Source organism: Amphiprion ocellaris, chromosome 24 (genome assembly GCF_022539595.1).
Source record: "Amphiprion ocellaris isolate individual 3 ecotype Okinawa chromosome 24, ASM2253959v1, whole genome shotgun sequence".
NCBI lineage: Eukaryota > Metazoa > Chordata > Actinopteri > Pomacentridae > Amphiprion > Amphiprion ocellaris.
The window spans coordinates 8,236,745-8,248,814 of NC_072789.1; the positions used below are offsets into that span (position 1 = coordinate 8,236,745).

The 12,070-nt window shown below is 39.8% G+C and overlaps 1 protein-coding gene across 1 annotated transcript; it reads left to right on the forward strand.

Moving 5' to 3' along the window:
• The first annotated feature begins 300 nt into the window (after positions 1-300).
• Positions 301-3,988, forward strand: LOC111562782 (ankyrin repeat domain-containing protein SOWAHC-like). Its single transcript, XM_023261506.3, has one exon. It carries the CDS (start codon positions 452-454, stop codon positions 2,180-2,182), a length of 1,731 nt encoding a protein of 576 aa, XP_023117274.2. The 5' UTR covers positions 301-451; the 3' UTR covers positions 2,183-3,988.
• The last annotated feature ends 8,082 nt before the right edge of the window (positions 3,989-12,070 follow it).

The following is a 12,070-nucleotide window of genomic DNA, read 5'->3' on the forward strand; positions in this document are numbered from 1 at the left end:
GTGACCTCAGAGCAGAGCTGGCATTGCCAACCTTGCGGTGAGGACCACTTCAGCAAAAGCAAACCAAAACTCCAAAAAATTAGTAATGTGTCATTAATATGTATTCTGAAAACATATATAGTTGTATTCAAAGACGGAAATAATTTAAATATATATGCTTATTTAGACATTTGTACCGTTAGTAGTATCACGCTTTTAACGTGCCTCCCCTTCTTAGACTCAATGGTACAGTCCTGCACTCGGTTGCTAGGAGGCGGAGAACGCTAGAAGTAAAACGCAGAGAAAAGACGTACATGCCACCAGTTTTTAGCTGCACTAACCGCTCTACTGTGCTCATTTCTGCACCGAGGGATTATCCGGGGCATAATTCGGTAAAGGGACGGGACGCATGTTGTTTTACCTCCCTAACCGTTAACCCTAGAGTGCATTCAGATGCTAAGTGACCGTATTAATGAAGTTTACAATGGCGGAGTGCACTCAGGAGGCTATTGTGAGCTATCTGAGGGAGAAAGGAGGAAAAGTGAAGAACGCGGATTTAATAGAACACTTTAAAGAAGTTTTCCCAGAGGAACCGGAGAAGAAGGCGGCTGTTCGACTGAGGTTTAAAAACTACGTGGACAGCGTTGCTTTCGTGAAAACAGACGAGGGAGTTAAATATGTAAACCTAAGGAAGAAGTTTCACGTTTCGTTACGGGAAAATTCAAGTACAGGAGAAGTAAAAGTTCCAGAGAAAGTCTGTTACCCCGCAGAGCAGCAAACGGACGGAAGCCGGGAGGAGCTTCGCGCCCCGGGGCAACAACAAACAGCACCTGGCTCAGGTTACGGAACTGACAGCCAGGTGAGAGTTCCGCATGCTTTCCCCGCTGAAACTATTGTGCAGGACAAAACAGACGGCAGGAGCGAGTGTCATGAGTTTGTTTGCTTAGTGGAAGACTTGGACAGCAGCTCAGGTGAGATGGGGAACAGAGGAAGCTTCAAACGAGGGAATAGAGACTCTACGAAGAAGGAGCAGGCTGGAAAGTCACCCACCATACCAGAAATTGCAGTAATCGAAGCGTCGCCGCTCCCCGCTGAGGGATCTGTGTTCACCCTGCCTGGGCCTGCACAAACCGGTAGTACAGGGCAGATACTCACAGCTACTCCTGGACTCAATCCCACTGACGGGCAAGTTGAGCTGCTTTCACCGGAAACTCTGAAAGACGTGGATAATGTGGAGACTAAATTTGTGTCTCGACAGCCAGAGTCAGACAGCGAGGAGGATGAGGCACAGCTGGACAGTTTGTCCGGCAGCGAAGGCAACGTCACCCCCAGAGTTAGCCGGAAACACTTCCTGGAGCTCATGATGAACAGCTCCCCCCAGGTGAGGCGCAGCATGGTGTTTCGCAACTCAGTCCACCTCTCCTCGAGGAGTGACAGCGACTCTGCCTCCTTGGTGTCCTGCAACCTGGACGACGACCGGGCGTCCGTGACCCTGGAACCGGTGGAGCACGAGTGGATGATGTGTGCTTCGGATGGCGAGTGGGGCAGCCTGCACCCCCTCCTCACTGGAGAGCCCAGCCTCATCCTGAGGAAGGATTTCGTCACCGGTTTCACCTGCCTGCACTGGGCCGCCAAACACGGCAAACCTGAGCTCATAGCCCTGATTGTTAACTTTGCCAAGCAACACAACGTTCCCATCAGTGTGGATGTTTGGTCCAACACTGGCTACACGCCGCTGCACATAGCCGCCATGCACAACCACATGGAGGTGGTGAAGCTCCTGGTTGGGGCCTACAACGCAGACGTGGACATCAGGGACTACAGCGGGAAGAAGGCCTGCCAGTACCTCACCGACAACGTGAGCGTGGACATACAAGACATCATAGGAGCATATGAGCGCTCAGAGTCCCAGAAAGCAGAACGCAGGGATGAAGGCCGCTGGAGGTTCTCGAAGGTTCTCCAGTCTAACCTGAAACCGCTCAGGCTGCTTCACCCATCTGACTGTGACTCCGTGGACGGGGAGGACCGACCCAGAGAGAAACCCGTCAGGAGGAAGTCTTCACTCAGCAGGATGAAGCCCAAACTGGAGAAGCTTCGCTGGAGGACATCTCAGATCGTCCAGAGCGCTTCATTCAGCAGCAGAGACGATTTGGAAAAGAGAAGCGCCTTTAGATCCAGACCCAAGACACATTTTTATGACTAGAAACAATGCGCTGACAGATAAAGTTGCAGACATGTTGCATCTTAACAGTTTACATTAGGGGCTCAGCATTGGTGGGACTTTTGATAGACAAGTGCATTTATAAGCCAGTAAAACAGAAAAACTTTAATCCTTGAGATGGTGGAGGATGGAAACTGTAATTGAATTGTAAAATTTGACTTGTCTTTAGTTAAGATCTTCAGAACGTCCAATATCTGAATATGAAATCATGTGATCAGATATTCATCATTACCTGTTAGTATTTAGCGTTTTCTTACAGTCAGCATAGGTCAGAAAATAACCCACACCAGCAATGTGTTGGTATTTCTCTTGGTTCTGACAATTTTGTGGAGCTATTTCACAATACTGGGATTCAGCCATTGCTGGTTTAGATCTGCATATGGACTTTAAAGGCATTAAAAAGATGCCGTGCAGTTAGTCCCTTTAGCTCCACATTTAAAGGCTTATTTCAGTTTCTTCTCTTTGCTTTTTGACGGCAGTGATATTCCAATGATTATGGCTTCATCATCTAGAACAAATGCACAGTCTGTTACAGTATTCATCAGTGTGAAAAGATTAGATGCTTAAAAACATACTGTAGATGGAGACATTCTAGGTCAGCTTGCTCCTTTTTATCCGTCCACAGCTGACGTTAAAGCCTCTCGACCTCGAGTCTGTAATCTGGATTTCTGGCGTCACAAGGAGGTGAGGCGGTGTAGGTCAGTGGCACTGAGGGATGATTTAACTTGGAGGGATGATGGGGAATGACTTTGTATGACCGCATTGAACCGATTTATGTCACCAGCGTTTGAGGGTGAAATAAAAGCCACAGACCTCATTAGTAAATGGTTATGCAACAGAGAGGGCAAAATCCTAATAACTGGATGATTCTCTGGTTTAGTTTACAATTTTTATGTCCCAAATCACAGAATAAGTAGTGAAAGAAATGCTATTTTTAATGAATTAGACTTATGAATCAAACCTGAATCTCTTTTTAAAATCTGCACTATTACCAGTTTTCTCATCCCCAGTTGAGATTATTTTGATTGAGGATATTATTCTTAATTTGGAAAAAAAATTTAACCACACCTAAAACTAATAGTTAATGTTGACCTCAATAGAGGAAGTCTATTAGCAGATATTAGCATTCATGTAACCGACTACACTGCAAAATGTCTTCAACAGATCTAAGCCATGATTTTACAAAAAGTTGATGTTTAAATGTTGACGATTTTTCTGGATTTAAAAAAATAACTTCAATATTATTGCCTCAAAAAGCCCAATAATAATCACTTTGAGCTAATAGAGATCCTGCTTATTTGTTTCAGTCCGACCTCGGTGTACCGAAGCCCATTCCTGCCACATGTTTAAAGTAGTGAATAAAACATTTGTAATCATCAAAATAAAAAATCACGACTATAATGACCCTAGCTGCAGCATGAATTAGTTCCTTGTTGGAATTCCTCAGTTTTCTGTTTTAGCAAAACAACGTTTCATTAAATTTAAGGGCTGTCCGTCCATGTTAAGCAGTGCATTAAAAAATGTCCAAACTGTCTTTCTTTACTCTATCAGCTGTAAACAAGTTGTACTTTTCTGTAGTTAACTTTCCCCCTCTGTTGTCATTTTTCTATATCTCCATTTTTCTTTTTTTTATTTACTAAGACTTTACATTCACACCTTTTGCACATTTTAACAAAATGATTTGCACCTTATCCATTAGGTTGTCGGGACAATTACAGTAATCTTTATGTTGGATGTTCTTTTTTTATTTTTTACTCATGAAATAAAATAAACATGATTGCACCTGTAGAGGTTTGTGTGTCTGATCTGATTGTTGGACGGTGCAAATGAGTTTTTATTGTGAGCTAAAGTCAGTTGCTGTGGTCTTTTAGTGGGGTCCAATTAGTTGTAGCTCATGTTGGTTTAACATCTTGTCTTCATTATCACAGTGAGGCAGCCGGAAGCCGCAGGAAAATAATTAAGGAAACCTACATCTAACGATAATGATGAGCATATTAATTAGGCTTTCACACATTCTGCATGTTTTTGTAGCTTTTCTATGTGACTTTGGCTCTTTCTATTGGTGTGGGATTATAGTTTGTTCTTGTGAGAAATATTTAAAGTTGTACACATTTACCTGTAGCCTTCTTTGTGATATGACAGTCTGCTTAGCACTTGTTTAGCTTGTTACCATCCACACAGTCTACATCTTTTTGCAGCTTTCCCTCCTCCTTCAGCTGCTGCAACTCTGTTGCTTTGAGTCTATGTTATGAGTTTATAATCTCTCTGTTTCTCTCATGTTGTAGTTTGATCTGTTCATGTCTGTGATTGGTCATCCGGTGCCTCTTTCTTATGAATGCGCTCATAAATGGATTCACAAACTCTGGGTTGAGTGATCAAGATGATAACCAGCTTAGTAAGGCTGCTTATCCTGATTGCAGTTGTTCAGTGAAGACAGATAACGAAAAGATCTTCTGTTTATGTTATACTCGTTTTGTAGTACGCACATGCTAGAAGTGAAATGAAGCTGCAGAGTGGATGTACTGAAGAGCTTCTTTATTTTGGTTTGAAGAGATTAAATGTTTTTAGCATATTTACTGATAACTGAACAAAACTCACAGGTGACAGTGACATTTCTTATCTAACAGAGTAAAGACACGTTGATCGAGGAAGAGTTCAGCTGTTTATACCGAATTTATTTCCCTGTGTACAGATTGAAACTAATAATTCTGGTTTCAGTCAATATAAAGTCGAGGTTTATTGTTGAGTTTATTGTTGACACTGCTGTTTTTTTTGTTCATGTTCCAAGACATGATCTCAGAGACTTGTAGATTATTTCATGATCCAAAGCTGCTTTTTACAGCGTTTTAAAGAAATCTGAGATTTTCTGAATTTATATCTGTAGGTTTTATAATTATTTTATTATTGTGGGAAAAAAAGGTTCAAGGTAAAAAAGACTTACTTGGTTATTTTATTCCTGAAATGTTTGACAATGATTGTATGGTTGTTACAAATAATACCTTACTGTAACGGTCCTGATGATACTGGGACTAAATATGTCGTCTACATGGATCATCTGGTTTTAAAATGATGCAGCGGCAAACATCAGAACAAAAAGTGAGTGAACCTCACCTCAAAACCAGCATCAGCAGTGTCTGTTTTAGCTTCAAATTAAAACCTGACACCTTTAAAGTCTGTAATCATTAGTTTAGATCTACTCCAATGTGATGGAGTGCAGAGACAACATAGAATAAATCAGCGCTAGTTTGTATTTGGTTGTATAATCTACCAGAAATGACTCTGCTGTTGTGTCTCTGTGATTATTATTACATTTGATGCTTTCAAACTATCTGCCAATTAGTTCATGAACTGATTCAGTTCACATGGACTCGCAGTGTCCTGCATCCTGATCTAAATCCACTGTACAGTCACAACAAAAGCCAACAAATCAGCATCAGCTGCAGCCGATCTTCCCTCACCTTCCTCACATAAAGCCTAAATCCAAAGCAGGAGATGCCACCTGCTGGTCACAGGTGGAACACAACACAGAACTCCTGCAGACGTGGAGTCAGAATCAGTTTACTTCTTGGCTTTTGAAAACCCAAATAGGTTTTAGTTTAGTTATAAACCGTCTTGTACCGAATTCAACATCTACGTAGGAGAAAGATTTCATTAGAAGGTTAATTCAGAGCAGCAGAAGAGGATTACTATTAGAATATGAATGAAGACAATCAGACTAACATAAAAAATAAAACACTGAATACTCAGATAAATATTGTTCTAACAATCCCTTATTAATGTTACATAAAAAAACGGATATAAATCATATGAAGAAAAACTAAAACCACATGAAGAAATAACAATAACAGAGCAACCAAGATTTTAGTGTTTAACTGATTTAAACTGAATTTATTCACACAAGTGAGACCTTTACAGTGATTTGAGTTCAGTATTTCTGCCCAGAATTTTAATGTTTTTAGGTTCAGCTTGCTGGAAAACTAATATATTGCCTCTCTTTTGGTTGAACTAAAGACACTGCCCATCCAAAAACAAAGTTGCACACGCTAACATTTCATTAAATCGCCTTTAGCTCTGAGAATGACACACATTTTCCGTGGCATCGTTTCGATAAGCTTCTGCAATATCACTGCATTTATTTCTGTCCAGGGTTTCAGTAATTTACTACCAAGATCTTATATTGATGATGGGAGAACATCCCAAAGATTCTAAGTGAGGCTGAGGTCTGGTCTGTGTGGAGGACAATCCATCTCATGCTCCCTGATCCACTCATTCTAAATGTGAGCCTCATGAATCCTGGCATCATCATCTTGGAACATGTCCATGTCATTAGGGAAGAAAAACTCCACTGATGGAAAGACCTGGTCATTCAGTATATTCAGGTAGTCAGCTGACCTCATTCTTTGGGAACATAACGTTGCTGAACCTGACCAACCCCAGATCATAACCCCCACAGGTTTGTAGGCACTAGGCATGATGAGTGCATCACTTCATCCGCCTCTCTTCTTACCCTGATGCCCCCATCACTTTGGAACAGGGTAAATCTGGACTCATCAGACCACATGATCTTCTTTCATTGCTCCAGAGTCCAATCTTATTGCTACCTAGCAAATTGATTATTTTTCTGATTAGCCTCAGTGATCAGTGGTTTTTTGGGAGCTACACAGCTGTTTAGTCCCAATCCCTGGAGTTCCCTTCGCATTGTGCATGTGGAAATGCTCTTACTTTCATTATTAAACATAGCTGTGAGTGTCAAGTGTTCTCCCACTTTCAATGACGCGTGAATATCATTGATGATTTTTGAGGGTTTGTGTGCAGGTTCCCCACTTGAAAAAGGGTGTTTCATTTGCCCAGGTTATGAGCTGGGCTCCACTCTTGAGTCAGACAGTTGCTTTCTTTTCTTCCTCTTTTATTTTGCAATGATTGCAAGGTCATGGAATACAATGATGGCAACATAGGTGATAAGTTTAGTTGATAGGGTAAGTTGATAGGGTTAGTTGATAGGTTTAGTTGAAAAACCGGCTGCTACCTGGATTTTTGTAGATGAAGCAGTCCTGCACAGTTTGCCGCAGATCCTCATGCTCACAGCCACTTTGTTTGAGCGAGGTCATTCATTCATTCTCCATTCCTCCTCAGTGCTGCGTGTGTCCCTTTTTATGCTGCAGGTAGCAAACCTGCAGCCGCAGATTGGTTCCGCCCCAGCTGAGTGTAGCACCTGTGTGAATGCTTCTTCTTTCTATCAGATTTCAGCTTCTTCTTTCTATGAGGTTTCAGCTTCTCCCATTTTGACTCGACACCTCCCGCTCGATCTTTCTGTGGTCACACTTGGAAGATCGCAGCTTTGAAGGTAATCTTAAAGGTTTCAGTTTGAAGTACGCACAACTCATGATAATCTAACCTGGATCCTTCATTTGTTCCTCAACAGGTAGTAAGACAACCAGCCGTCTGACATCCCTGTGAAGAGTCGTTGCTTGGAATTTCTCCTTGTTTGCATCAGATGATGGATTTCTTGGCTTTACTGCATTTTTAACAGGTTTTATCACAGGAACACAATAGCTTGGACAGACCCTAACATTGACATCCCTCACGACACGTTTGCTGTCTGGGTTGGTGCTGACGACTCTTCCAAGCCTGAACTGTCCCCTCAGTCCATTTTGGTCACTTAACCAGACAATGTCTCCAACAGCGACATTTCTGTGTGTGGTGTGCCACTTGCTCCTCACAAACAAGTTGGGGCCGGCGAGTTGGCTCCAGTACCTCAAGAACTTGTTTACCTCTGACTGCATTGCTCTCAACCTTTTGTAGGGGTAGGTTTCAAAGTTGAATGTTTTGCAGTCTCCGCTTTGAGAAGCTCGGCCAAGCAGAAGGCTGTTAGGTGTCACATACTGGATACACTCTTCCCGGCTCTGTACTATGGCTTCAATTGGTCGCTCATTCACCAGATTGGCTGCCATGTAAAGAGTTGTCTGCTTAGCAAGAAAAACGTCTCTTAGGGCATCCTCTCTTTCTTTCAATGTGATGACCCCTGTTAGAGTGACTATCTCCCACTTTGGATTGTTTAGGACTCGCTTTTGTCCAAGAAACTTCTTCGCAGCTCTCCAAACCCATGCAATGGTTCTAATCAATCGAACTAGAAGACTGAACCTTTTGACATCCACAAGGCTCTGGATGGCTAAACCAGCAGGAGGTCTCCTTTGTTCAGTCTGGTTTGGCTCCTGCTTCTCTCCTTCAGTTTTTGCAAGTACAGCGACGAAGGATTACTTTTGCAACCTATTGATGCTTTCTCTGGCATTAGTTGCTATTTCTTTTGCTGATTTGATTGGCCACTCATTCACTGGCAAGCTCAAGAATTCAGGCTCATTTTGCCACTCTGAGTTCTTATCCAGGTTTTGAGGGCTGGCTCCTCTGGTGATTATGTCAGCAGTGTTTTTGGAACCAGGAATCCACCACCAGTCCTGAGTCTTCGTGCAGCTTTGGATTTCTCTAATTCTATTAGCAAAAAATGTATGATAACCATAGCTTTCTCGTTGCACTGCACCAAGTACTGTTTGGCTATCCACAAGATGGATTTGCACTTTTTCCACTGTTTATTCACCAACACTTTATTTAGTAAAAGTCCCATCTAGTTTTTTATGAGGAATGTGATGTTTTAATTTCTCTTTGAATAACTGCAGTCTAATGGAACAGCTGGAGTTGTAACCTCTGTCCTGATGTTGATCATGAAGTATTGATCAGAATATTTATGGTCAGCAGTTATCCCTGAAGTTTTACATGAAAATCTTTCTTTACTTGTGTTGTGAACTTTGGTAAGAAGCAGAAACTTTAGCGTTGCCATGGATACATGGTCCACTCAAGGCTACAGGAGGAGCCCTACGAGGATGAGCCGGTCCACCTGATGCCTTCTGACCAAGTAACACCGGTAAGAACTAAGTGCTTCTTTATTTCTGATTTGCACACTAAAAAAAACTGATAACAGCTTACTAAATAATGAAAAAAATAGTTTAAATGTTCCTTTAATCAATCCTTTCAGGTCTACTTTTCCTTTACACTGATTTTTTTTTTGGCACGTGTATGAGTATTTTGGGTGGAATATACCATGAAGCTAAAAATATTAGTTTCTGTCTTTTTTATTGACCAAACTTTTCAGGAAGTAGATGAAGAATAATTAAAGCTCTCATGTAGAAGTCCAACTTATTTTGGATCCTTGTGGAGAGTTTAATCTTAGTTTGTAAAGCTGTTGAGTTTTTAGAGTCACATGGATTGTTTTGACATTTAATACCCAAGTCCTGAAATAAAATTACAGTTGTTCTTCATTTTCACTCAGGAAGTTTAACTCCAAGTCATCCTGGGGACTGGATTGGATTCTCAGGTGGGCTGCTTTTGGCCCGCGGACTGCATGTTTGACCAGCTGGCACCTCCTGGTTTGTACTGTTCAGTTTCCATCAGTAAACATGATAAAACCAAAAAGTTCTTCAGTTCCACTTGGCAGCTTCATTTCACTTCCAGCAGGTCTGGACAGATGACACGCTGATCATGAACACCACGTATTTTTATCTGAGATCATCAGTCAAAGTGTGACTAATACCTGTTTCCTCTGTTTGTCATGACGACGACCGAGTTGGAGAAGACGAATCAGAAACTAGAAGCAGCTGAATGCATTGTTCTTCATTCATCCCAAAGAGAAGAAGGAGAAGAAGCTCTCCAGCCTGATGGTGAGTTTCACCAACATGTGAAACTCACCGTCATGTTCTTGTTTGTTTATTTCATTCATTCACCAAAAATAAATGTAACATAAATACATATACAAAAAAGAAAAATATTTGAATGAAACACTTATATTTATTAAAAACACTTTAAACACTCATTAAAAACACTTTAAAAACTTATTACAAATAAAATACTTTAAACACATTTATTATAAACACTTACTAAAGACAAAACACTTTAAAATACTTAACTAGTTTAAAATATATATGCGTTTAAAATACTTAAAAAGTCAGTTACTCATATTTTAATTTATTGATATTAATTGACATTAATACAAAATGTACTCTTTTCATTGTAAAAAAGTCAGTCACTTATAATTATTAAAATTTATCATTAAAATCATACTCTTTAATGCTAATTGTCAATAATTAAAAATCATACTGTTTTCATTGTAAAAAAGTCAGTTACTTATCAGTAGCCTCTGGGTTCCCAACCGTTCCTCCATCTACCTGAGCTATTCCTTCAGACAATGGCTCTGTGTGTTTGACTCTACACTTCCTACTGTGAATAATGAACATCTTTTATCCAAATTCTAAATTAAAACTAGATTAGTATACTTAAAATACTTTAGTACATTAAAAGTAGATTAAAAATACTTTAGTATATTTAAATAGTGTAAAAATACTTAAAATTTAGTTAGTATGGCCTTTGGTCCAAAAAATGTCATGTTACTTATAGACTTTAATATTAAAACTAATATTTACTTTTATATGATTTGAAAATACTAATATAAGGAATGTTATAAGTGAAAATAGTATTAATATACTTTAAAAGTAGTATTAATAATAGTATTAATATACTTTAAAAATAGTATTAATATACTTTAATTTACTTTAGTATAACAAAAGTAAATTAAAAAAAAAAAATAGACTTAGACTTAAAATTTTAGCTAGTATAGCCTTTGGTCCAAAAAATGTCATGTTACTAAACTACTTTTATATTATTTTTAATATTTACTTTTATATGATTTGAAGACACCTGTAATAGTATGTAAATGTATTAAAGGTAATTCAAATTCAAGTATATTAGTTGCATTGTGTATTACTTTCTCTACTAAGCAGTTTCAATGTATTGAACCAACAGCCACAGTGAGTCACAAAAACACAAGTAGAAACTGTCCAGTTGCGACAGGGCTTGGTGGTGTAGTGGTATCGACACTGCATCATGGATGTGGTTTCCACAGCCAGGATGTGGTTCGATTCCAGGTGCACCCGATCCTGGAACCCGAAAGGGCCTCGCTGCAATCTCTCCATTGCCAAATTTGGCAAGAAAATTCTAGTAAATATTTTCAAAAAATGAGTAAAAATCTTACAAAAAAATCCTAAAAATATCTAAAGTGATTCCATATATATCAGTAAAACTTCTAATATTCTCTTAAGAACATTCACATATAAATCAACCAAAATCCAGTGAAATTTGCTGGATTTTGGTTGGTTTTTATGTGAATGTTCTTAAGAAACATTTTTAGCATTTCTTTATTTACACCAAAAAATGTTCAAAGATTTCCCAAAAATGTTGAAAATGTGGATGTCAGAAGTTTCATTATGAAAATATATATTTTTTCCACATTTTCAAACTTTAAAACGGGTCAATTTTGACCCGCAGGACGACAGGAGGGTTAAAGAACTTGAAAATGTACAAAAAACATAAAAAGCTAAAATTAGATTCCCAAGCATTATGAAAAATGCATCAAACCCACTGTCACTTGTGATTCAGTGGGTAAATCTGGGGGCTGCACAGTGGCTTACTGGTTAATAGAAGATCCCGGTTTGCGTCCCGACCTTCCTGGGATCTTTCTGCATGGAGTTTGCATGTTCTTTCTGTGCATGTGTGGATTTTCTCTGGGTTCTCCAGCTTCCTCCCACAGTCCAAAAACATGCTGAGGTTAATTGGTGATTCTAAATTGTCCGTAGGTGTGAATGTGATTGTTTGTCTCTATATGTAGCCCTGTGATAGACTGTTACCTGTCCAGGTGTCCCCTGCCTTCACCCTAAGTCAGCTGGGATAGACTCCAGCCCCCCATGACCCTAATGAGGATTGGTATTGGTATAGATAATGGATGGACGGATGGTAAATCTGGCTGGGCTGTGGCTTCAACCAACAAGG

Excerpts from the sequence above, each read along its gene's own strand:
- LOC111562782 (XM_023261506.3), top strand. The coding sequence starts at position 452 with ATGAAGTTTACAATGGCGGAGTGCACTCAGGAGGCTATTGTGAGCTAT.